General features: G+C 46.8%; 1 protein-coding gene across 1 annotated transcript; it reads right to left on the bottom strand.

Annotated features, from left to right (window-relative positions):
• On the bottom strand, positions 1-26,757 carry Ppp1r7 (protein phosphatase 1 regulatory subunit 7). Its single transcript, XM_051154380.1, has 10 exons — positions 26,606-26,757; positions 24,289-24,417; positions 19,984-20,039; positions 18,653-18,718; positions 18,025-18,155; positions 17,267-17,429; positions 13,961-14,077; positions 11,086-11,190; positions 6,755-6,841; positions 1-1,372 (listed from the first exon to the last, which is right to left on the bottom strand). Exons 1-10 carry the CDS (start codon positions 26,655-26,657, stop codon positions 1,196-1,198), a joined length of 1,083 nt encoding a protein of 360 aa, XP_051010337.1. The 5' UTR covers positions 26,658-26,757; the 3' UTR covers positions 1-1,195.

Below are 26,757 nucleotides of genomic sequence, written 5' to 3'. Positions count from 1 at the left end.
GTCAGACCATACAGTTTATTTTGGTGAGAATTAGAATCAGGAAATGGATGTTAAATCCCATGTAACCACTTTGACATTACAAACTCCTGGGTAGTTGGCCAACTGGTAGCTTGGGCACATGCTTCACAGCTCAAGGCACGCTACCCCCCTAATATTGGGCAGAGTCTAGAGCAATGTTTTCCAGAACCTTCTATGATGGAAATGGGACACCTTCCATGAGATGTGGCCTCTGAGTAGATCAAATGTGAGCACAACTAAGGAGATAAATAAATCTAATGGACTTAGCTATGAACAGTAATTGCCACCTGTGGCAGTCAGTGGGCCCCATCTTGGACAGTGTACAACTAGAACCCTAGAAGCTGAGGGGTCTTTGGTGACCATATTTAGTCCTTACTGTGTGAAAGAGGAAATCTGAGGCACAGAGGGATGACAATGCTCTTGTAGCATTAGATTCATGCCCTAGGAGTTTGCTCATAGAAATTTCATCTAAATAAGGCGAGAGGATCATGGGTGAGACTAGGAGGCAATGTGAGTAGTGACCAGTGGCCAAGAGCTTAGTTATGTATGTTTTTGAGAATCACTGAGGTTCAACATGGCTGGGCGATATGGAGTGAGGCTTTCCATCGTTCAGCTTTTACCAAGTGGGAACAAGGTCACACAGTGGCCAGCATGCTCAATCATTGCTCATGATGGAAGGGCTCTGCGGATTACAGCTTCGGGGATTAGACCATCTTTTACTCAAAATTTCTAAAATATACTTTTCCCTTTTCAAAATTGGCAAAGAAAAAATTTTTTCTTTCCAAAATTGGTTTGAAAGACTCTCAAGTGTGCTGCTGTGGGTCACGACTACTTAAGCCCTGCAAACTGGCTTGGTGGCCTGCTGGGGCAGCCCAGAATGGCCACCATGCTAAGGACATAGACAGAAAGGAAGAACAAATGGCTGTAACATGTCCTGAATTTTCTCCATGGCTACAATAACTGTCACCAATTCACCAGGAAGACCTCGCGGCAAGATTTAATAGTGTTGGCATCTCCAAATGGTGTGTGGCAGCACAGGCCAGGTGCCACCAGTGCCTTGTTATTGCCATTGGGTTGTGACTGTTGGTGTAGTGACGACTTCAGGAGCAACAGGTAGATTAAAAAACCGTAGCTGGGAAGTTCTTTTGCAAAGAGGGGCCAGGTGAAGAGCAAGGACTCAGAACCTGACGAACGTGGCGTCGATCTGCCGCACGGAGGGCAGGGCCAACATGACCTTCCGCCGGTACTGAGGGTCCTTCTGCAGGGGGTTGCGCTCCAGGTACACGGTCTCCAGGCTCCTGGCACCCTTGAGCTCATCAAGGTCACTCCAGCTCTCTAGGAGATTGTCATTCATCTGAGAGAACACATGTGGGAAAAGCCTTCAGAGATGAGTTCTGCCTCCTATGTCCCGGGATCCCCAAATATAAGACAGGAGCCATTAAAACACTCTATAGCCTTTCTTATCCCAACCCCTTACAGATCCTTCCATCAGTACTTGGCACTTCCTGGCTGTCTTTTAGCAGCACTGTGAAAACCTGTGCCTGCTCACATACTCACTGAAGTCACACTGCTGCGACAAGGGCTCCATCTAAATAAACTAAGTTTCTTAGAGGAGAGCTGAAGCAGTCCTGGTTGCACACCTCATCTCACCAACTGCTGCCAAGCTGAGACTGTGCTGACTCTAACAGCTGACTAGAAGCTGCTCTACTCCAAGCATGCCTCCTAGACCCCCTCTGTGGTATATTTCTGAGGATGTTTCCACTGCTAGCTAGCTCTTGTACATAAAGGCCATCCATGGCTGACCAACACTGCCAACACCCCATGAGGAATAGTGGGCTGGGGCCTGTGCTGTAGGATTCAGTCTTATCTCTGGCAGCCCATCTGGAAGGGGTGCGCCTGACAGGAGAATGCACTCCCTTCTCACATGTGCATTAGGATGAGACTGAACTGCTTGGTTTCCACACTGTCCAACAGATGTGTGTAGCGTCATGTTGGAATCAAGACCTTGGGTGAGAACCTATAGAACCAGGTAAAACTGTCCAAACCCACTTTCCAGTTTCACTAAGAGCTGAGGCAGAGGCTTGGCAAGGGCACCTTTAGCAAAACAGCCACCTAGGTGTGTGGCCCAAGGTAAGCTAGCATATGTTTAACCAACAGCTTGTTCTATGGAACAGAGAAAAATTATGACTATTGAGCATGCTACTTTCCGTGGTGTAGATAGTATGGATGACTTAGCATCAACATGATGCCACTAACTGTAGCTGTTAGGGGTGTGCACAATTGGCTACTCATGTCACTTAGGCTGGATATAGATTCCTGCACTTATGGTTTGAAGACAGAAACTAAATGACAGGGCATGCTACTATGTCAACAGCCCAACAGTGTAGCCAGTCTACCGTCAAACTTTGGGACTCTGACTACAGCCCCATTCTGCCTACGCAGAGTCAGAAGTCACGTCTGCAGACGCTTCAGGTTGCAGGGTCCGTGTCAAGCAGCTGCAGGAAGAAGCAGGGCACTGCTGGAGAACTGACCTCACTAGTCTGGCAGAGCTGGGAGAGCATAAGCTAAGGCGACACACATTAGGACACGGGAGAGTCTGCATGTGAAGCAGAAGAGAAATAGAGAACCACAGCCAGGTAAAGGGTCACTGGGTAAGAATGCAATGGATGGGGCATCCTAAGACACAGGACTAAGAGCCTCTTAGGCACTTGCCCCAAGACTCTACTGTTCACAGGCTGCGGCAAAGCACCATTTCTTTGGGTTTGAAGCACCTAGTGAGTATAGGTCTTGGGAGTATTGCATCTCCAGCACTGACGATTCATGAGGCCCTATCCTGTGTGAAGCCCTGAAGAATGCTGGGATTTGGCAGAGTGGTGACATCCACGAGGAAAGGCAGGGAGGAGATGGGCTATACAACAGTGACAGGCAGGGAATCATGGGGCTTTGTAGAAATTTGACTTTTATTCTTAAATGGGATGGGAGTCCAATACAGGTTTTGTTCTAGAAGGATCTCTGCCCCTCCCCCATTTATGTCTTTTAATAATAATTAACCTATATATAATAAACATACAGAATCCTTCATAAATTTGCATGGGGGCCATGCTCATCTCTGTATTGTTCAAATGTAGAATATATGCGGCCACAGCAAACACAAGGATCTTATCTGGAGCACATAATATTGTGCTCCAAGTCAGAAGGCAACCTAAACAGTACAGGAAAGGATGCTGGTGGTTGGACCAGGTGGCGGCAGCAGAGGCGGGAAGAGACGGGGGCTTTGGATTGGGTGTATTTTGAAGGAGGAAGCAAGTACTTAGACGTGAGTGGGTCTGGTCCACAGGAAAGGGGAAGTAGTATAGGAGATGCCAAGACTTCTGGTCTGCAGATCTGGACGGATAGAATCATTTTCCACCGAGGTTGAGCCAAATGGAGGGACTGCGGGGACAGGCCATGACCTCAGGCTTGGACTTGTTCTGTTTGGGTGATGGCTCAACACATGAGGAGACAGCTGGATCCAGGAAAAACACTGAGCTAGAAAGAGAAACTTGGCTGCCAGGAGCAGAGTAGTGACATTTAAAACTGTGAGACTGGCTAGGGCTGCCAAGGAGAGGGGAAAATGAAGACGCGAGAGCACTCCTGTGGGAGCAAAATAGAAGAGGAAGAAGCAAAGACAGCCAAGAAGGACTTACGGTGATAGGAGAACTGAGGCCAGTCCTGCCTGTCTGTTTTGAGAAATGTACAGGAATCAAATATATTTGTTGAGAGGTGGGAGAAAGATGAGGAACGGAAAGATGTTAGATCTAGAATGTGTCCACTAGGAGAATGGAATTCAAAGCGATGTATAAAGGCAGAGTATGGACACCGACCCACTGGAATGGATGTTGGCCATCAAGCCAATGCTGGTGGCTGAATGCTTAATGGCAGTGGGCTCATGAAGAGCCCTATTGTTACCACCTAAACAGGGCAAGTCCAAGCCTGAGATTAGGAGCCCCGCTCTCGTGCCCCTCCACCTGGCTGGCTCAACTTCAGTAGATAAAGGTCCCCCCTGCAGCCAGGCTAGATAAGGGCTGGTTGTGAAGGAGCTGAGAGGGGACAGTGCAAGGGAAGGAGGGAGGCCAAGACGAAACGAGAGCAATGAGCCTGAAGTTCATGGTAAAGAGTATGAAGACAAGGAGGTCAGGGAACTGAGATGTTAGGTCACTGGAAAAGCCACCTACAGGGACGCTGGCGTCACCAGTAATTTAGACAGAAAAAGCAGTGTCAGAGAGCCCGAACTGTTTGCAGAGAAGAGGCAGTAGCTGCATGTGGGGGTGGTGTCTGAGAGCTGGCAGCATGCATGGTGCCAGGCAGGTGTGCCACCAGGCTGCTTATGAGCCATTGAGAACACAGGGCAGCACCCCTGAGAGGCCCAGTGGGTGAGGCCAGCACAGGTACATACAGAGAAGAGAAGCAACTGATGCAATCACTTGCTGTAACATAGGGAGGCAATGTTAACCACTGGAGCAGGTGTTAGCAGCAAGCAGGCTGCTGCACCAGCTTCCCCTTCCCTGCTCTAGATTTTGGCCAGCATGTCTCCTTTGCTAGCTTGGTAAGGGGAAGGGGCAGGAGGGGAGCCCCGGGAGACCTGTGCCACTCCTCCTAGGTCCAGACTGTAACAGTGGAACACTTCAAGTAGCATGCAGATATGTTTAGTTTCATAATACCCAACATAGCAGAAGTTACTAGTCATGTAAAGAAGGAATGACAAAGAAACCTAAAAACCTCATGAGAAGAGAAACCAAATCTACAAGAAACAGAACAATATAGTCTGGAGCGATGAGTTAGGTTAAGAGCAAGTGCTGTTTGTGTCATGTCTCAGCGTGGGTCCCAGTGGCTGTTATCAGTGACACACACCCTCCTGTAACTCCAGCTCTAGGAATCCAAGCATCTAGCCTCCAGTGCATAATTCATACACACATGCACACGCGCCTCCTAAAAAATATCTTAATAGCCAGGCATGGTGGCACATGCCTATAATCCCAGCACTCAGGAGGCAGAGGCAGGCGGATCTCTGTGAGTTCGAGGTCTACAATGTCAGCCTGGTCTACAACGCCAGGGCTCTCTCTGTGTAATAGCCCTGGCTGTCCTGGACTCTCTTTGTAGACCAGGCTGGCCTCAAACTCCAGACTATGATCTTTTAAATTGTGAGACAAAAATGAATCTTTTTCCTCTTAAGTTGCCTTTCTCAGTTACCTTGTCAAGAGATGTAACTAGGGCTGGAGAGGTGGCTCAGCATTTAAGAGTGCTTGCTGCATAATAATGGAATTTGTATCCTATGTAGTAACAAGACAGGTATCCTGCATGTGTATGTAACCCCAGTTCCAAAGGAGAAGAAGATGGGGCAGGGGTTAAATCACTGGGGCCTGTTAGTTTCCAGCCTAGCTGAATGAGAAAATGTCAGACCCAGGCTCAGGGGAAAAAATCTGCCTCAAATAAATAGACAGAGGAAGACAGAGAAGGGCAAAGATACCCTCTTCTTGCCTCTGTGCCACCCAAAGGCATTCATCCATACACATATGTACTATAAAGACAAGTAAACACAAATACATAAACCTTTAAAAACACAAGTAGCTAATTAATGAGCTTAAGCGCAGACTGTGTATTACAGAAGGAAAAACAGTATCTTGAAGATAGAGCTTATAAAAAAATCATATAAACTGAGGCTCAGCCAGAGCAAAGCCCAAGGATAGTAGAGGGAAGAGATGAGCAACAGATATGCTATGATCTAAACTACCCAAAGCACTAACACATGTATACTTACAGCTTTAGCAGAAACTAAGGGCTGGGAGGGGCTAGATAAATTTTAGAGGAAAAAAATTTATCTTGTGTATTTCACAAAAAGTATAAATTTACAGACTTAAAAAGCTGAGCCATAAGCTGGGCATGGTGGCGCACACCTTTAATTCCAGCACTTGGGAGGCAGAGGCAGGCAGATGGCTATGAGTTCAAAGCTAACTTGGTCTACAAAGTAAGTCCAGGCCAGCCAAGGCTACACAGAGAAATCCTGTCTCAAGGAGGTGGCGGGGGCGGGGGAGCAAAGCTGAGCCATGGTGGTGCATGCCTTTAATCCCAGCACTTAGGAGGTGAAGGCAGGTAGATCTCTGTGATGCAAGCCTGGTCTACGTAGAGTTCCAGAACAGTCAGGGCTACATAGAGAGACCTTACTCAAAAAAAAAAAAAAAAAAAAAAAAAAAAGAAAGAAAGAAAGAAAAGGAAAGAAAGATATTGTATGCCTATAATACTACACTAAAAAAAATGAAGGTGGACTCTGGTGCCCATGATTTGATCACTGCTCCTTGGCAGAGAGGCCCTGTGGGAACACAGAGGAAGGGGATGAGGGTATCCAGATGAAAGCTGATAGGCTGTCGTCAGATGGTGGGGGAGAAGGATCCCCCCTGTCAGAGGTCTAGGGGAGGAGGATAGGGTGGAAGGAGGAGGGAAGGTGGGAACAGGAAGATTAAGAGCCAGGGGATAATAGAATAAAAATTTAAAGAGAGGAAAATAACGGAGGCGGGGATGGTAACATGGTTCAGTGGATGCAAACACTTGCTAACAACTTGAGTTTGCTCCCCAGAACATGTGCATGAGTCACTGCATCAAGGCTTCCAGCACTGGCAGACTTGCATTCATTCACATGTTTTGCTCAATGGGACTCATTGATCCAGAGACAGATACTAATCCTACTAAGTTTAAAACTTACCCAGAATTCTTGCAGTTCTGTTAGATGGCTGATATTTTCAATCTTTTTTATTCTGTTTGATGCAATGTCCAACATGGTGAGTTTGTTCTAAAATAAGAAAATATTTTTCTGGATTAGTGAAGATTCAGAACAGCATGCAACCACATGCAATAGTGGGGAGCTGAGCTGAAGGCTTCAGGCGAGCTACCTCTTCTGCCTTGGGTTGGCTCTGATAAACCAGGCTGATTCCACTTACTCACTTCCTGCAGCTTCTCCAGTTGCACCTGATTCAGTGTTTCTGTTCAAAGCCTCCTAAAACTCTCATTGCCCCTGAAATCCGCATCAGTCTGAAGGCCCCAGAACCACAGGGGACCCCAATGAGGGGTGGCCCTGAGCTTTGAAGAAGGAATGATAATTGCCACAGTGTGTCTTTAGAGCTTACCATGAAGAAATATGCAGTGCCAAACAACCTTTCTTTAGTGAGGCTAAGATGCGCTAGGCAAACAGTAGAGGTGGGAGTAACACAGAGGCCTTCTTGGACAAAGCTACCTAGGGGAATGGCAGGAAGGCCTAGGTGTTGAAGAAGGGCAGTGTCATGCCTGCTGGGACTTAGAAATGATGGCAACACGCACAAAAGGCACCTTAGCAACTAAGGGTGGTGTCTGTGGATACCATGTATCCTGCAGGACACAGCATTGTGTTGTTTTTGGTTTTTTTTCTTTTTCTTTCAGTTTTTCAAGACAGGGTCTCTCTCTGTAGCCCCTACTATCCTGGGACTAGCTTTGTAGACCAGGCTGGACTTGAACTCACAGAGATCCACCTGCCTCTGTGTCCTGAGTGCTGGGATTTAAGGTGTGCACCACCACTACCCTGCTCACAGTATTGTGTTTATGACTAAAAGTACACATCAGATGTTGCCTGAAACATACCAGCTCAGCTTAGTTAACTTTAAAAGATTATAGTTTGAAGATTCAACAGAACAACAATTTCACGGTGAAAATTAAGTCTACTGTAGCTTACACTGCTTGCCAATGTTTTGTAACAAACCACTGGTCTACCTTCCCTAGACTCCATGGGAGTCTTGTACTGGCCGGGAACCTGCCAACAGTCCTTCTTCTGCCCTCAAGACCTCCCAGCACTTTAGGCTCATGGTCCCTGTTTTCTACTGCATTTATGGTATCTTGATTCCAAATCTTTCCAAGTTTATTTTTTGTTTCTTTTCCCCGAGACGGGATTTCTCTGTGTAGTCTTGGCTGTCCTGGACTTGCTTTGAACTCACAGAGATCCTCCTGCTTCTACCTAGCTGAGTGCTGGGATTACAAGCATGTCCACCATGCCCAGTTCTTTCCATGTCTTAGTAGAAATTAAAAAAGAAAACAAAATCAAACAGTCAGTAGCTATTGATTAAAATATGTCACAACTGAATTGGACGTGGTGGTGCACTCGTTTAATCCCAGCACTGGGGAGGCAGAGGGAGGTGGATTGCTGTGAGTTCCAGGCCAGCTTGGTCTACAAAGCGAGTTCAGGAAAGCCATGTCTACAGAGAGAAACCCTGTCTCGAAAAATCAAAAGAAAAAAAGTTACATCTGTGGCTTCCCAGTCACATCTGTGGCTTCCTAGTCCCTTGAAGGTTCCATAGTACCACTCTACCTGCCTCCACACCCAACAAAAGCATCACGCAAACACAAGACTCACATGCCAGAAGCATGAGTCAAGATTTGCACAGGTATAAGAGTGTGACCTTCATCATGTTACTTGGTCCCTGTGACATGTCTTATGCATGGGAGAGGCAGCTCCTTCTCACCATCTTACCCTTAGCCTCATCTGTTCCCAAGGCTCTCAGTGCTAGTGTTCCTATCCAACAGCAATCCAGGGGGGTTCAGAGTCAAAAGGGTCATAAGACAGCCCTATGTGGGAAGAGACTACAGGGGACAGAACACACCTACTAATACCAGTTATCCCCAGGACTTTGTGATGGTCCTGTGTGTTCACACTGTATCCAAGACTGCAAATTAGCAAACAGAAGTCCAAGTACAAAGGCTCAGCAGGGAAGAGGGCTGGTGGTAGACACTGGCCTCCAGGACTGGCCCTAACCTTTCTAATCTGAGGTGTAGTTGTATACTCAAGACCCTTCTGTGTGTGAGCAAGATTTGAGTGCTAGCAAGAACTTGCTTTTGTTTAATTAAACAAAACAACAGGGTGGGCCAGGCCATTTACAGACACCACAGGTCATGGCTTCCCATGATAGGAAGTAACACCCAGAACAAACATTTAGGTTAATAAAGGGAAAAGCTTAGGGGACAGACACATTAGACAGGTGCCTTGGGATGTTGAAAGAGCATCTGATAAGTGGGAGAGTGAGTCTGTGTGTCACTTTTTCTCCCACCATGAATATAAATTCCCGATTAAGAGATAAAACTTGGGCTGGGTGTGATAGTGCACACCTTTAATCCTAGCACTCAGGAGGCAGGGGCAGGGGCAGGGGCAGGGGCAGGGGCAGGGGCAGGGGCAGGGGCAGGGGCAGGGGCAGGGGCAGGTGAATCTCTGAGTTCAAGGTCAGCCCGTTCTACAGAGTGAGTTCCAGGACAGCCAGGACTACATAGAAAAGCCCTAGTCTCAAAAAGAGAAGGCAGGGGGTTGGGGCGGGGAGGAAGAGGAGGCGAGAGGGAGGAAGAGGGAGAGAATAAAAATTGGGACATTAGGCCAGGCGAGGGTGGTACATGCCTTTAATCCCAGCTCTCAGGAGGCAGAGGTAGGTGGATCGCTGTGAGTTTGAGGCCAGCCGGGTCTACAAAGTGGGTCCAGGACAGCCAAGGCTACACAGAGAAACCCTGTCTCGAGAGAGAGGGGGAAAAAAAAGGGGACATTAGGTAAATATTTTATCATTAGTGAAATAAAATCTGAAAGACTGTCACATTTGACCATGGTAAACATTACAATGACATAGTTACTGCAAACAGTATTTTTGTTTTGTTTTAGAAGCCCAGGAGTGATATGAAGTTTAACCAAGATTGAGATATAACATGTCCTAGGTAGGATTCTACGCTCATACTTCTTTCCTGTTTGCGTGAAAGCAGAGCTGCACCATGAGGGAACTACAATGCAGATGTTGTGTTGGTCTCTCAGTGGGGGCTGTCACCTGTGGGAAGCAGGGGCACTGGTGCTATCAGTGTGTGACCCTACCCAGCTCCAAGGCTTTCTGAAGGCTCCATGCTCCAGCAGCTGCCTCCATCTACCCTTGTAACTCTCATTCATACCACAGAAGTACATATCTTGTTTGAATTGTACATGTGTGCTTAAGACGGAGTCTGATGCTACCAGGCTAGCCTTCACTTACTATGGAGTCAAGGTTAGACCTGACCTTCTCGGATTCTTGTTTCACCATTCAAGTGCTGTGGCTGTAGGCGTGTGCTACCACACCTGGCTTCACATGCTGGCTAGATCCTTACAAGGTTACCAAGCTGCTGCATAGACAAATTTTAGCTTTTCCAAAAATTCTTATATATGTGATGTTAAAACCCAAAACACTGGTTTTCCTCCAGTATGATGTCACTGATGTGACCCAGTTCTGGACTGGGGCACAGAGGGCAAAGGAGCCGGTGATGAGATCTGATGAACGATGCTTCCCAGAACAAAAACCTGACCCAATCTTGCTACACTTGCTGTCAATTTAGCAAAACCAGCTAGCTAGCCAGCCAGCCAGCCAGCCAACCAACCAATCAAATAAACAAAAATGTTCCCCACAAACAAAACAAAATTACCCCAGTAAAATCGAACAAGAAAAAATTATTTTGTATTGAATCATGCTTGGAGGAAAAACAGCTGGGTCCAAGGGCAACTCTAAGTATGAGAGGCTCTTCCTGAATGGGAAGCTGGAAGTTGGTGAAGAGTGGAACAGGCTGGTGAAAGGCAGTTGGGAGGAGTCCTTCAGTATGCTGGACTCCAGGAGAGAGGCAGGGCAGCAAGAGCTGAACTCACCCTGTAGCCTTTGCAGGCTGGGAGTAGGGGCTGAGGCAGAGCAGGAAGCTCAGTGGCCAGGAAAAATGGGAAGGACAGAGCTGAGGATACTTGTGTTAGTTATCTGTGTGAGACACAGGGCAGGTAAGGATTTTTCAAAGTACCCAAAGGCCTAGAATACTGGCAGATGTGCAGTGAGCAGTCCTAGAGGGTGTTTGTGATACCTGAAAACTCACAAGGCAGCTGTGATGTGACATGTTGGCCCTTTGACTCATTGGTACAGAGGGACCTTAGCTCACATCCTGGGGCCAGGCCTGGAGGGCAGTGGATACCAGCACCCACCCTTTCCTCTCCACCTCCCTTTATCTCCCTCAGACAGACCATTGGGCTCTTACGTTGTTCTCCAGGCCTTCGATAACCTCGATGCCATTGTGGCTGAGGTATAGTTCCCGCAGGTTCACCAAGCTCTGCAGACCCTCAATCTTTGTTAGCCGGTTGCTCTGCCAAAGAGAGTTAAGAAGCGTCAAGCTTGGGGCTGAGGAGATGGATCAGTTGTTAAAACATGTGCCACTCAAGCTTGAGGACCCGAGTTGGATTCCCAGAAATCACATAAATGGCAGGTTGAGTGTGGTGGCTTGCCAATAATTCCAGCAAAAGCCGCCAGGTCAGTTAGCTCTGGTTTGACTGAGAGACCCCCTCTATGAGTAAGTTGGAAGTGATCAAGGATGATTCCCAACTTCAAGCAGGGACCTCCACATGCATGTACACAATACACAAGATATTCACACACACAAAAATGTTAAAAAAGAAAGGCTGTCTGCTACATAGGTGGGAGCACATAGTTCTAGAAATGAAGCTTCCTATTTATCCTGAAGATTCCTAAGAACAGGGGTTTTATGTAAAATGTGTTGTGGGGTGGGGATAGGGTGGAAATGGTTCAGTGGTTAAGACCACTGGCTGTTCTTCCAGAGGACCTGGGTTGCATTCCTAGACTCTACATGGCTGCTCATAATCATCTGTAGCTCCAGTCCCGGGGGATCTGATGCCTTTTTCTGGCCTCCAAGGGCACCAAGTACACATGTGGCACACTGACATACACGTAGGCAAAACATCCACACATATAAAATAAAAACAATAAAATAAAAACTTTACAATGCTCTTTTTTTGTCTGTTTGTTTTTGTTTTTGAAGACAGGGTTTCTCTGTGTAGCCTTGGCTGTCCTGGACTCACTTTGTAGACCAGGCTGGCCTCGAACTCACAGCGATCTACCTGCTTCTGCCTCCCGAGCGCTGGGATTAAAGGCATGCGCCACCATACCTGGCTACAATGGTTTTGAATGGGAGTTAGAGAAAAGGATTAACATTTTGGGTCTGCTGTACATCGTTAAAACTCACACATGGGAGTTCAGAGTTTTTTATATGAAAATCTCACTGAAGATGTATCTTCAGAAGGTTTACTTGAAGTAACTAAAAAAATATTATCTTGTGTGTGTATGTGCACATGTCCATGCCATGGTGGGTACATGGGGTCAGGGGACAACTTGTGGAGTCAGTTTGCTCCTCCATCATGTGGGTTTGAGCTCAGGTGGTCAGTTTTGGTGGCAGGTATCGTCGTCGTCGTCGTCGTCTTTTTTTTTTTTTTTTTGGTTTTTAGAGTCAGGGCTTCTGTTGTAGTCCTGGCCTCTTTGTAGACAAGGCTGGCTTCCAACTCACAGAGCCCCACCTGACTCTGCCTCCCAGCTGCTGTGATGAAAGGTGTGCACTACCACACCCGGTGTGGTGCAGGAGTCTTTACCTGCACTGCCATATCACTGGACCACTGAATGAATTTAACAATTTTATATTTTTGGTTGTGAGCCTAGCTTTTAGAGCTGAGCAATCTCTCCAGCCCTGAATTTAATAATTTAAAGATGTCCAAAGTATAACAAAAATATCTTTTATATTTTGTGTATGAGTACTCTGTCTGCATGTACAACTGTGCACCATGTGCATGCTTGGTGCCGAAGCCAGAAGGGGGTGATGGAGCTGCCACGTGGGTGCTGAGGCCGAGGTTCTCTGGAACAGAAGTCAGTGTTCCCAACTGCTGAGGCATCTCTCCAGCCCTCCTCAAAGTATCATGTTTAAAAAAGATACATATGCATAATACATATCCTAAGCATGATATATCTATATATACATATATATGTCTATATCTCAATTAGAGAACAACTGGCAGGAAGTCTGTTCTCTCCACTATATGGGACCTGAGGAATTGAACTCAGGTCATCAGGCTTGACAACAAGCACCTTTACTCACTGGGCCATCTCTCTTAGCCTAACATTTTTGTTTTTGAAATAGCCAATTTTCAGTTTTTTAGCATCTCATACAACTCAATTATAGTTTAAGAGTATCTTTTTCAAAGCAGACATCTATTTTACTCAGAGTCTAAGAGGTTTCCTGTGCAGGCTGTCAGTGAGCCCCGCCAAACTGGCATCCCAGCACACCCAGTCATATCTCCCTTCTACCCTTAAGATCTGATTCTACTAATTGCTGCCCCCACCCTCCACCCCTAAAAAAACAAAAAACAAAAAACAAAAAAACCCAACAATAACAGGTCTCTGTGTAATAGCCCTGGTTGTCCTGGACTTTATTTATTTATTTATTTATTTTTGGTTTTTCGAGACAGGGTTTCTCTGTGTAGCCTTGGCTATCCTGGACTCACTTTGTAGACCAGGCTGGCCTCGAACTCACAGCGATCCGCCTGCTTCTGCCTCCCGAGTGCTGGGATTAAAGGCGTGCGCCACCACGCCCGGCTTGGACTTGCTTTATATACCAGAGATCCACCTGCCCCTGCCTCTGCCTCCCCAAGTTTTGGGATTACAGGCGCATGCCACTACTGCCTGGATAAAAAGTGAAATTCTTTTGTTTTTTGTTTTTCAAGACAAGGTTTCTCTATGAAGCCTTGGCTGTCCTGGACTCACTCTGTAGACCAGGCTGGCCTCGAACCCACAGAAATCCACCTGCCTCTGCCTCCCGAGTGCTGGGATTAAAGGTGTGCACCACCACACCTGGCCAAAAGTGAAATTCTTAAAAGTAAAGGTAAATTATATAAAAGGAAGGGAATTTTAGTTTATAGAGTATGTGTATATGCAGTCTGTGGCTTCTAATGTTTCCCTCATCTACTGACTGTGAAACAGTATGGATCATGAACAAACTAAAGGAATAAAACCAGGTTATGTGGTGGGTCTGGCCCCATGGGAATGAGGCGCTGGGAGCTGGTGAGATCCAGTACCTGCATGCTGAGAACTGTCAGGTTGGTAAGTGCATCCAGGTTCTGAAGTTTTGTAATTTTGTTTTTCCCCAGAAACAAGCTCTCCAAGTTGGTTAATGTGTCGATATTTTCAATTGCCTGCGAAACAGATGGGACATCAAGTGAAATGCTTGTTTTGGTCTTGAAACCTGTACCAAGTAAAGTGCCTAGAGCACAAGACAATCCAGTCTTTGCGCTATCTGCACTGTTAATTTCAATGAACTCTCTTAAATACACAGTATGATGGAGGAAATGAAGGAGGACTGAAGACTGAGTCCCGGCTCCTTTCCAACTCTTTACACTTTATTCCTTTTTTGTCTTTCAAGACAGGGTTTCTCTGTGTATCACTGACTGTCCTCCCAAGGCATGTCACTAACACTCCGCCAACTCTCATGCTTTCAAAGAGATCTACAATATCTGAGTCTCAGAAGCTGGCTAACTTCTACACTGTCTCTGAGACTATGCATTCCTCTATCTATGCTTTTCCTTGCTGCAGTCCTGTCTTCTTAGCCCTAGCTCTTGAAGAACTGTGGGAAAAATTGTAAGCTTTGGCACAGGTGATAGCAGTATTGGCAGGCTGTGCCCTTGGACACACCATGGATAACCCCTGAGATTAACCTTGAGATAGACTGGGTGGAGCCATCCTGGGCCTGGAATTCAGGAAGCAGACCGGGGGACTCCACCCGGATTGTTGTGTTTCTAGTCGACCCTTGATGGGAGGAGGAGTCCTGCCCTTGCATGTGAGAGACAGACAGGCGGAGAAGACGAGATGGGCAGCAGGTTCAGAGCATGTGGATCAGGAAAAGGATCAGCGAACAGGCTGGACCAGCGCGCAGGCCAGAGACACCTAGGGACCCATCTCGTGGACCGGATACCGGAAGGTTCATTCTTGTTTCCTTTTAACCTTTTTTCTCTCTTTTGTAAGATAGTTAGGTTGTACAATAAAGTTTAATTGTTAAGAAACAGAGCCAACAAAGAACCATAAGGATAGCCACACAGTGTGGTATAGTACTTCCAAATACCAAATGGAGAGTGCTCTCAACATGAGGTGGGCAGTAACATCCATGTAAATACCTTCCTCAGCCACTAACCAAGGAGGGTGAGGACAGGCACAGCACACTGATACAATGATGTCAAAATTAGGCTCATATAGTCTTAGACTGACCAAACCCTCTTCTGCCTTGCAGATCCTCTGCCAATATTGGCACCTATATGATCTTGGAGGTTCCCCTCCACCAGGTGTAAGACACTTTTCCCAGTAGCTGGGTGTGGTGGTACATGCCTTTAATTCCAGTACCCAGAGATTTCTGTGAATTCCAGGCCAGTCTGGGCTACATAGTAAGTGAGACCTGTCTCAAAAAAAAAAAAAAAAAAAAAAAAAAAAAAAAAAAAAAAAAAAGAAAGAAAGAAAGAAAGAAGAAGTATTTAAGTTTTGTTTCTGAGCCAGGCATAATGGTGCATGCCTTTAATCTCAGCACTCAGGAGGCAGAGGCAGGTGGATCTCTGTGAGTTCGAGGCCAGCCTGGTCTACAAAGTGAGTCTAGGACAGCCAAGGTTACACAGAGAAACCCTGTCTCAAAAAACCAAACCAAAACCAAAACCAAAACCAAAACCAAAAAGTTTTGTTTCTGTGTTCCACTACATCACTTTTTTTTTTTTTTTTGGTAACAAGGAGGGCCCAAGGGAGGATGCTTGAATCTCACTCAGAATGGGAAATAAAATAATCTGAAGTAGATGGAGGGATGGAACTGGGTAAGAGAAGGAGCGGGAGGGGAGCAGGTGTAGGGAGAGGAGGAGGAAGAGGACCGGGAGAAAGGATATCTGTGTGGGGGCGTCTCTGGGATAGGGGAGGTTCCCAGGGGTTTATGGAAGTGACCCTTGCTGAGACAGGGAATACAGAGCCTGAAGCTATCACCTCCTATAGCCAGGTGGGCTTTCCAGTGGAGGGAGGGAACATCAACCCACTTATACCTTTGACCCTTCATTTGACCTGCCTACAAGAAGTGTAGAGCTAAAGATGGAGCAGAGATTGAGGAAATGGACAACCAATGTCTGGCCCAATTTGAGACCCACTGCATGGGAGAGTCAACCCCTGACACTGTTAATGATACTTTGCTATGCTTGTAGACAGGAGCCTAGCATAACTGTCCCTAAGAGGCTCCACCCAGCAGCTGATTGAAACAGATGCAGCAACCCATGGCCAAACAACAGGTGGAGTTTGGAAGAGTGGAAGGAAGGATTGAGGGAGCCAGAGGGGTCAAGGACACCACAAAAAGACCTACAGATTCAATTAATCTGGGCCTATGGAGGCTCACAGAGACTGAACCACCAACCAAAGAGCATGCCTGCGCTGGACCTAGGCCCCCTGCACATGTGTAGCAGATGCACAGCTTGTTCATGTGGCTCCCTAACAACTGGGAGTGGGGTGTTTTTGTACTGCCTGCCTTTGGATCCCTTTCCCCTAGCTGGGCACCTTGTCTGGTCTCAGTGGGAAAAGATGGATTTAATCTTGCTTAGACTTGCTGTGTCAAGGTAGGCTGGTAGCATGGGTGGGGCTCCCCTTCTGAGGAGAGGACTTGGGGGGAGGGAAGGGGCTGCAATCATGCTGTAAGGTGATTAAAAAAATTTTTTTTTTAAAAAAGGGACTCTGAGGCAGTGGTGGCACACACCATTAATGCCAACCCTCTGGAGGCAGAGGCAGGTATATCTCTGAGTTTGAGGCCAGTCTACACAGAGAAGCCCTGTCTCAAACAAACAAACCAAGCCTCTCATTTCCATTCTGACTCTTGTTTTCTAGGTCAAATGGGTCTTGACCAGCAAACCAGATCTTACCAGAGGACATGTTTAGGGGATGAAGGGCCGACCTGGTGTTCTGGGACATTTCAACAGCAAGATAGTTGCTTATCACATGACAGATCACTGCAAGTGACCACCCTCTTAGGTGTGGGAAACATCTCAGATGCAGATGGAGGAAACCCACTATGAGCAGGTTTTAAAAGAAAGCCTGGGTGTTTACCTTGTGGAGCACAGCTGGGACTGGCTTGGCACAGAAGCACGATCTAGATAAAGAGCCAATGAAAGCTAGCTACCAGACTGGACCAGTTGGTGTGATCACAGTTCTTAATAGTGGCGTGCAGTTACCATTTGTCCATAACAAGTATTTCCCTGCTTCCTCCAAGCAATATGAAGGTAAGAAAAACTCAGCCAAGCACACACCCTGTGTAACACTGAAGACTGTACAGCCCAGTGAGATGTTCCCAAGACATGGTAAGTGTGACCTGTACCTACCCGGATCCGGTTAGACCCCAGCTCCAGCATTTGCAGTTGATGTAAGCTGCTTATGTTCTCAATTTTATTGATTTTATTGTTAACCAAGAAGAGTTTTTTCAGCTGTGTCAGTTTGTCAATCCCTTCAATGTTCCTCAGCAAATTAAAAGAAATATCTAGAACCCTGGAAAGAAGCAAAGTATTTCTTGAACAAACAGACTGTACAGGAGTTGGATTCCCACTTAGAAGGAAGGGTATCTGCCCCCAAGATCTGCAGTCACTAGGAGGTGAGATCTGACCATGGCCCCACTACTCAGAGTGGCTCACACTGGAGCTGTCCTGTGGGATCATGAGGCAGCCTCCTATGGGCTCACTTTAAAGAGCATAAACCAGGCTCTACTACTGTACTAGTTCCAGCCAAGCAGTGCTGGAAGCTGAGCATGTGGTGCATGTCTGTAAGACAGCACTGGAGAAGGGGGAGGCATGAGGGTCAAAGTTCAACATCATCCTCAACTCCATGAAATTTTATCTCAACAACAAAACAAAACAAAATCCAGTACCAACAAAGCTGAGGTTCAGCTAAGGCTATGGCTAAATAAAGCTGACTCTTTTGGTCCCAGCCTTCAATGCTAATGGCATGTATGAAGCTCTTGCTCCCACTTAAGAGCCCCAGCACGGGACAGGACCTAGTACAGAGCAGCCTTTGAAGACTAGGACCAGGCAGTGGGTAGGCTCTGGGGAACCTACCCATCCCATTTCCTCTGGGTCCCCCTACTCACTCCAGTTCTGTCAGTGCATCAAGATTCTCAATCTTCTTGATCTGATTATCATAGAGATCCAGTTCTCGAAGACTCTGCAATTCCTCCAGGTTCTCAATGCATTTAATTAAGTTTTGACGAAGGCAGAGTGACTGGAGGGTAGGAAGAGGACTGGCATTGGCAAAGGAGAACATAGGACATCCACCCTCCATCCCCCCACTATGAGCTGTTTTAGGCTTTAGGAAGCAGGTGAGTTAGATGGGGAAGGAAGCTGGAGTTGCCCTACTGTACTTGAGGACAGGCACAGGCTGACCCCACACTTGAGCACAACTGTTTGGGAAGGGAGGCTCTGTGGGTTGGAGTGTAGGACAAGTCCTGGCAGTTGAAGGAACCTTTACCAGGCTCCATCTTGAGAAGCAAACTTAACTGGAGTGAGCTAGGGACAGGAGATTCTGCAGGTGCTCACCAAGGCAGCCTCAGCGCCCAGACAGGCTTGTGCTCTCCAAATACAGGAAAACTGCTGTCCCACTCAGAACAGAGATATGAGAATACAGGCCAGTACCCCTCACAGGATAGGAACGAGAACTGTGCACACTCTCCAAGTAAATGTCACCAAGTCACCTTGTGTGTAAGGACAGATCCCTCTCACCTTCACCTTCTTTAGGACCTCAAAGCCTTCAATCTTTCCAATTCGATAGTGATTCAGATCAACATCCTGAAACATAAAGAATCTTGCTCAGACTCACCAGAGTTCCTAGAGAACTGGCAGGAGATGCTTAGGAGAGTGCTCAGTGGGGAGTGGGGCGGGCAGTGTGATACTAACACATCCATTTGTGACTGGCAGATGACTGTGACACAGGGAAGATCACCATGCAGACATTCTTTGGGGCAGCTATGATTTTACATTTTAGTATGTTAGTTTTATGTAAAACTGGTCAGTGTGAATTCAATCCCCTAGTAACTGGATGGACATGGACATACACACACACACGGTTTTCCAAAACTTGGGGTTGTGAGGATCCCATCATTAACATGATCACTGGTCTCATGAAACTAACTTATAAGTCAAAAGCATTTCATTTGGTTAAACAGAAATAGATTTCAACTGCTGGTATTAAAAATAAAAACAAGCTGGGTGTGGTAGTACACGCCTGTAATATCAGCAGTTAGGGAGGCAGAGGTAGGTGGATCTCAGTGAGTTTGAGGCCAGCCTGGTCTACAAAGTGAGTCCAGGACAGCCAAGGTTACACAGAGAAACCCTTTCTTGGGGGGGGGGGGGGGAAGACTGATACACCAAACAAGGACCATGCATGGAGAGGACCTAGGCCCCTGCTCAGATGTATCTGATAGGCAGCTCAGTCTCCACATGGGTCCCCTAGTAAGGGGAGCAGGGGCTGTCTCTGCCATGGACTCTGTTGCCTGCTCTTTGATCACTTCCCCCTGGCGGGGTGCCTTACCAGGCCACAGAGGGAAAGGATTAAGGCAGCCTTGATGAGACTTGATAGGCTGGGGTCAGTTGGTAGGGGAGGAGGGCTCCCCTTCTCTGAGGACTACAGGAAAGGCACGGGGTGGGGAGGGGTATGGGGGGATGAGGGGGGGAGAGTGGGACAGGGAGGAGACAAGGCAGGGGCCTATGATGGGTTGTAAAATGAATAAATTAAAAAAAAATTAACAATAAAAAAAGTAAAAATACATGAAACCAACCCAATCAAGGGAAGCTTATGTGTCACTAATCTGTCACCTTTATAAAAGATAAGCACTAATTCTCCCAGTGGGGTGCAGACTTTAATCCCAGCACTCAGGAAGGCAGAGGCAGGTGGATCTCTGTGAGTTCAAGGCGAGCCTGGGAGTCCAGGACAGCCAAGGCCACACAGAGAAGCTGGAGGGAGGGGGGAGGCGGGAGGGGGAGGGAGAAGAAAAGCTAATGGTTAGGGTTGTCTGTAGCCATGCCCCAAGGCTGGGTCAGGCAGGCAGCATCACCTCTGCATCTCGGTCCAGGCTGATGGTTTCCATATCCACTGCCAGCTCATGTTCCTCTAGAAAGAAAGGAAGAAAAAAGAACAACTCTGTTTATCAGAGTCAGTAGCCACAGGCTTTAGTAAAGAGTTGCCACTTTGCTCCAGGCCTGGAGAAGTTTGGCTAATTCAAATGCAGGGGACACGAGACGTGAGAAAGGTGACAGCAAGGTCTCCAGTCCATGTGCGCCTCTGAACCTCCCCACATCCCAGTGCAGCTTCATCATCTGGTGGGAAGGGGGTGGGGGGCAGCTGCCTGCGTCTTGGTGACCTAGTCAGGCCTCGTCACTGCTGGGAAACATTGCCCTCACAATGGCTGTTGCCTTCTTGGGACCCCTAGAGTGGCGCTGCCAAGCAGCCTATCTACCTACCCATGGACTCTTTCCCTTTTGTTTGTGGCAATAAATTGAGACACTTGAATACAGATCACGTGGCGAACATTACATGTTCTAGGATGTGCCTTTTATTGCTTTGGAAAGTGGCCCAGCATCTACAGATGCTTCTCTGACAGAGAGGGAAACAAAATGAAGCAGAGCTCAACAGACAGGATCAAAGAGCTTTAGTGAATAATTTAAGTGCACTTCTCAACTGGAAGCCTGGTGAACTAATTCCAGCAGAGAAGCCATTTGGACTTCATGAGCTATAAACCGCTTCCTGCTGCAGCAGAGAGCCTCATACGAACATCCCCTTGTTTTCATCTCACCAGAACCTGATTAAGCACGATACTGAAAGAACTAAGACTTCACCGAAATGCAGATATATGTGCACATTCCCCGTAACACTTTGAGAGTAAAAGCATCTCCCCCACCATCAAAGTGTTGCCCACTTTCCCCAGTCATCTTATAATTTCTTTCCTTAGTTTGCACCAATTGGTATCCAAATAAACCTATTATTTTGATTGGATTCCTGCTACCCCACCTCACACCCCCTTTTAGACAGGGTCTCATTGTGTAGCTCAGGCTGGTCTTGAACTTTTTAATGTTCATTTTATGTACATGGATGCTTTGTCTGCATGTATACCTATCTATCACTTGCAAGGCCAGTAGAGGCCTGCAGTTCTAGTAGTTCCTGAAACTAGAGTTACAAGATGGTTGTGAACCAAATGTGAGTCTTGGGAACTGAACCCATGTCCTCTGGATGAGCAGCCAATACTCTCAACCACTAAGTGTTGGAGTGATCTTTTTTTATGTACCATGTAAAGATTGTCTTTATATTATTCAAATGCTGATTTTTGTACCCAGAGTGTTGAGTACAGGCCAGACTTTGATATTGTCATTTTTATGAAGCATATCTTGCCTCAGGATTTTGTAAGCATTGTTCTCCATCACTTCCTGATCGGCTGATTAAAGAGCTGAAGAGCCTATAGCAAAGTTATGAGAGGCAGGACTTCCGGGCAGAGATAGGTTCTCTGGGAAGAAGTAGCTGCAGGAGAATTCGCCAGCCAGAAGGGAAGGAAGAAGCAGTGCCAGGACTAGGGGCTGAGAGGGAATGAACTACGTGGCAGGCATGGATTAATATAAATGGGTTACTTTAAAGTTATAAGAGGTAGTTGGGAACAAGAGTAAGCTAAAGTCAAAGTTATTATAGATTAATATGTCTCCATGTCATTATTTGGAGCTAGGCAGGCACAGAAAGGCCATACAGTTTTAAGTAAGCTATCTCTCCAGTTCTTGGCCTTGAATTTTTAATCCCCGTTTCAGATTCCCAGATGCTGGGATGACAGATATGTACCAGCATGCCTCGCTTCATGGTTTCACAGACGGAGTTTCTCCTAAGATCCTTTTTATCTTGAAAATTTTTTTTTTATAGGAAGGAAACAGAGCAGGCTGGCCTCAAACTCACAGCAATCCACCTGCCTCTGCCTCCCAAGTGCTGGGATTAAGGGCTTGAAGTCGTATTTTTTTAGACTGGGGCAGGAACACAGCTCAGCTTCAGAGTGCTTAAGGGCCTGGGTTTAATCCCTAACACTAAAAAAAAAATGGAGCGAGGGAAAGGAGGCTGGGAGATAGCTTAGTGAAGTGCTGTAGAAGCATAGGATCTGAGTTAGATCTCTGGAACCCACATAAAAAAGCTGAGCATGGGGTACACTTGTAATGCCAGCACTTGAGACGTCAAACCATTCTGGCCTGCTTGCTGCAGTCAGTCCAGCCTAAACGGCAATTTCTAGGGCAGTAAGAGACAAAGTAAATAGTGCCCGAGGAACAACACTGAGACTGTCTTCTGGCACACTTGCTGAAATACATACCTGAACACACATACACTTCACCATACACACACAAAGTTAAATATAAGAAGGTAAAGACTGACATGTTAGAATGTGTTTTGCTGAGACTCAGGTAAAAATAAGCACAAACAGTTCTAGTTTCTCCAAGGCTAAAAATGCATGCCCCCAGAGAATTACTATATGCTCTAGTCATCTGGAGGTTAAGAGCATGGACTTCAAGCTGGGCTCTGGCTCAGCTGGCCTGCCCTGCAGTGGGGCTTTCTGGCTGCCATTGGACTCTCCTCACCTAGCATACATTAGTGTCTTCTCACAGTCATATTGCTGGCCAGGAAACGAAGCTCAGGACCATGCTGCTCTAACTTCCAGGTCTTCTAGGTTGCCTGTATTTCAGTGGCACAGATTTCAGCCCTTCCGTGACTGTCAATGGTGATGACAAAGCCCATTTGCTTTATCCACCCACATCAACTCCAGATATCAGCTCTGAAGTTCCAAACTAACTGTGGCTGGGGACTTTTGTGGTAAGCTCCTTTTTGCCTTAAAATTTGGTTACCATAGTTACTAATCATCTTTGCTGGCACACAGTGCACAATGCTATTTTAAAAAAGTAACTCTTTTTATAAATTTATTTTTATAAAGGTAATGCATAATTGTGAATACCTGAAAAATCCATACAGATCTGGAAAATATAAAAGGCAGAATTTTTTATTAAGTCTGCTGTTAAAAAGAGAGCCTCAACTGGGCACGGTAACGCACACCTTTATTCCCAGCACTGGGGAGGGCAGAGGCAGGTAGATCTCGGTGAGTTTGAGGCCAGCCTGGGCTACAAAGAGAGGTCCAGGACAGCCAGGGCTATTACAGAGAAACCTTGTCTCAAAAAACAACAACAACAACGAGCCTCAGCAATGCTAATATGTTTTCTCTTTAAGGAGGTAAAACTAAATACTCATCATTTTTGGTTTTTCTGAGACAGGGGTTCTTGCTTTGTAGACCAACCTGGCCTTGAGCTCACAATGATCCACCTGCCTCTGCTTCCCTAAGTGCTGGGATTACAGATGTGTGCTACCACCACCTGGCTGTATTTTTAATTTATTTATTTTAATTTTATGTGCATGCATATTTGTGTGAGGGTGTCAGATCTTGGGGTCATAGACAGTTGTGAACTGTCATGTGGGTGCTGGGAATTGAACCTGAGTCCTTTGGAAGAGCAGTCGGTGTTATTAACAGCTGAGGCATCTCTCCAGCCCCTTAAAAGTCATATTTTAAGAAGCATATTACTTAGAAATGTATATCTCCCTACAGGCCTAACAATTCAGCTGGGGCATTTTCCTGTGTTCTTATGTTTTCTCCCATTCTTTTCCATGTAAACTAATTTTTTAAGCAAACACACAGGTATAGGCCATTACTGAGGAGGATATAAAACTACCATAGAAAGCTATTCGGCTTCAAATGGAGTGATTATCCTAACATCTGTGCTTGTGACAAGGTCATTCTCAGGTCTATATAAATGCAGAGGTGGACACAGGCATGGTAGCACACACCCACAATCCTAGCATTGAGGAGGCAGAAGCAGGCAGATATGAGTTCCAGGGCAGCTTGTTTTATATAATGGTTTTAAGACCAATCAGGGCTACATAGTGAGACTCTGCTTCAAAGAAATGTGGTTGGATCAGAAACGGTTCCTTATCACAGAGGAGGCATAGCAGTCGTCCACCATGCTCTCTTCATAATGTGCTTCTTGAGTAAAGGATTGAAAAATACTTTTCTGACTCTGTTCTAAGTGACACACTAGAGCCAACATCATCAGTAGTAGTACTGTCCCTTCAGCAGAAATGGAGCCGCTGTACTCATAAATGTAAACCAATCATTCGCTGAGGCAGCACCCCAGGGAGGAGGCTGCCCTCTGCTAGCATGCCCAGTTGCCCAACCTACCGAAGACCTTTGAGGAACACAGTAACAGCCATGAGGATACATCACGTGCAAAGAGCAGCAGTCTTCAACAGCACATGTCCCCCCTTTGGTGAGCTTGAGGTTAACTAAGCCCAGTACCTTCTGGGTCCTCTGGCCCCCGGTCTACTCCATCCTTCAGGCTCTGTTCGCTGAGGTCTGCCACAATGCCAGTGCCGTGCTTCTTCCCTTCCTCATCACCTGACTCTTCAGATTCAACCCGCCTGTCAACTGAACCCACACACATCAGTGAGAATTCACTTCATGTGACAATTCAAGGAACATAGACGAGATAAACACCAGTTGTAAGTCAGCAAGACTTCTTTCTGAAACAGCTGAATTCAGTTTATGAACACTTGAATGTCTCCTACATCCCAACACTAACACACAGAGGCAGGAACTGGGAGGCCACACAATGAACATGTTGTAAAGAATGGTCAAGTGTTCTGAATTCTGGGTCATCTGCGATCAGAAACACTAAATGGCACCACTTAGTGAAGTACCTTCCAGGCATGGCTCACATTGGACCTCATGTCCACAACAAGAGGGGACCACTGTCAACCTCCTGCCACATACCTTGATGTTCACTATCCATTTGGTCAAGAAAACTGGCTCAATTTACAGTGCCACATTCTGAAAGAAATGAAGCCTAGCTAAAGTCAGACTGTGGGCAGGGAGGAGCTCTAGTGAAAATGAGAACGTGTCAATAGTGACAAATACCCAAGGTAAACTGCTGATGTTAAATGACCACAGGACATAAGAGTTAGTGATGCAAACCTTCTGGAGTTATGAACAAGGCAACAATGAAATGTGGCTTTGGCAAATGATCTTCCTTTCTAAAGCTCAATAATGTGTATCTGTAGAAGAGATTTAGTAGAGTGCCTCCCCCTGTAAGGACTGAACGAGAAAGGGCGCAAGAGTGGCTCTGGGTATGATAAAGATAGCAAAGTGGCACTGAAATCTATCAAGAGGAAGGTTTGAGTTAAAGGATTAGCAGTGATAAAGTGTCAAAACATGGAGATCAGCTGGGCATGGTGGCGCACCCCTGTAACCCCAGCACTCTGGGAGGCAGAGATGGGCAGATCAATGTGAGTTCGAGGCCAGTCTGGTCTACAAAGTGAGTCCAGGACAGCCAAGGCTACAGAGAAACCCTGTCTTGAAAAACCAAAATAAAACCAAACCCAACAGAAAAGAACAAAACAAAACCTCCAAAAAGACATAGGGCTAAAGAAACAGAAGTGTCAGCTGGTAATGACACGTGTAGGAGTGGAAGAGAGAAAAGCCTGGCTTTTGTATTTGCCCTTTACTGAGGGGAGGGGTGTACTGGAGGAAGATGAGGCTGGGAAGAAGCATTGCCTTGCTTAGTAAAGATTCAAGTGTTAAATGAAACAAACAAACACACAAACAAGAAACCCCACCTCTAGCACGACTCTCTTCAAGGCTCTCCAAAAGCTTTTCTGGGCAACCTTGCTTGCTCTTCCCAACCCCATTGCATATGACTGTTAATTTAGGTCACTTTTCCATACTCCTTGGCTTTTTTCTGGGTTTCCTTTTTCTGGCATGATACTGGTCTTCCTCACCTGATTTTTCAAGGCCCAACTCAGGGCAGCATCACCACTCTCAAACTCACTGGTCCTTTCCTCCACAACCCGCTTCCCAAGCATTCTTCTCAGAGAAGTTGAGCAACCCTCACCAAGATAGAGGAGTCTTTCAAAGGCATTAAAGATCCGCCTGAGGCTACCATGGGTAGGGTAAATACATACACCAGTATGCATATATTTTCCATGCATGTAACAATTATGTACACAACTGCGTACAAAGCTATATATTTTTACATGTATATGATGACATAGTCAACGAATCCAATGAAAAAAGGGAGAAAGTTGGATTTAGTCCATTCGAGACTGAATGCCTAGAAAATAAGACACCGCCTTGTAAACTCAATCTCCGGAGCTCCTTGTTACCCATCTCTCTGCCACAACCTATTTGCTTCCAGAGCAGATTCTTTTCCATCTATGCCGCGTGAACAAACTGTAGACTTTCCAGGTTCCCATGCCTGAAGCCTCAGTTTCCCAATGTGCTGACTGAGGATCGTCCCCCGCCCCACTGCCTGTCAATCTCGGAGCTTTGAGACTAGGCGCTCATAGCCGCGGCTTTCTCGTCCGTACCCCCCATCCCTGGGGGGGCTCGCGCCACGTTGTTCCCGGGGGTCTGGTCCTTCTGAAGGCTGCCGCCCTCGGGCCGGGGCTCCGGGGCTCCGGGGCTCCGGGGCTCCGAGCCTCCCCCTCCCTGTCCGGCCCGATTGGCAGCTGTCAGAGCTCCGTGGCTGCGGCCGGAGTCCGAGTTCCAATCCGGCCAGAGGCCGTGCCTGCCCAGCCCCCAGCTCGCCGCTCCCCGGTCGCCCGCAGGGGCCGCTCACCCTCCATCATCTCCTGCGACTGTTGCTGCCCCGCGCCGCGCTCCGTCGCCATATTGGCTGCTCTTCCCCTTTCCGGAATCCGTCGCCTCAGGCCATGGACCAATCAAAACTCCAGGCCCAGCCGGCCAGCCAATGGACCCAACCATAGAAGC

Source organism: Acomys russatus, chromosome 12 (assembly GCF_903995435.1).
Source record: "Acomys russatus chromosome 12, mAcoRus1.1, whole genome shotgun sequence".
NCBI classification, from domain to species: Eukaryota; Metazoa; Chordata; class Mammalia; order Rodentia; family Muridae; genus Acomys; species Acomys russatus.
Note: the sequence above shows the minus strand (reverse complement) of the source record. Positions and strands in the feature narration are given on the sequence as shown.

Bases quoted from the DNA above. Each gene is read 5' to 3' on its own strand.
- Ppp1r7 (XM_051154380.1), bottom strand. From the start codon at position 26,657: ATGGCGACGGAGCGCGGCGCGGGGCAGCAACAGTCGCAGGAGATGATG. The intron at 17,430-18,024 runs GTGAGTAGGGGG...GCTTCTTTCCAG, and splicing joins GATGCACTGACAGAACTGGA to GGTTCTAGATATTTCTTTTA. The intron at 1,373-6,754 runs GTAAGTTTTAAA...GTGTTCTCTCAG, and splicing joins CAGAACTGCAAGAATTCTGG to ATGAATGACAATCTCCTAGA.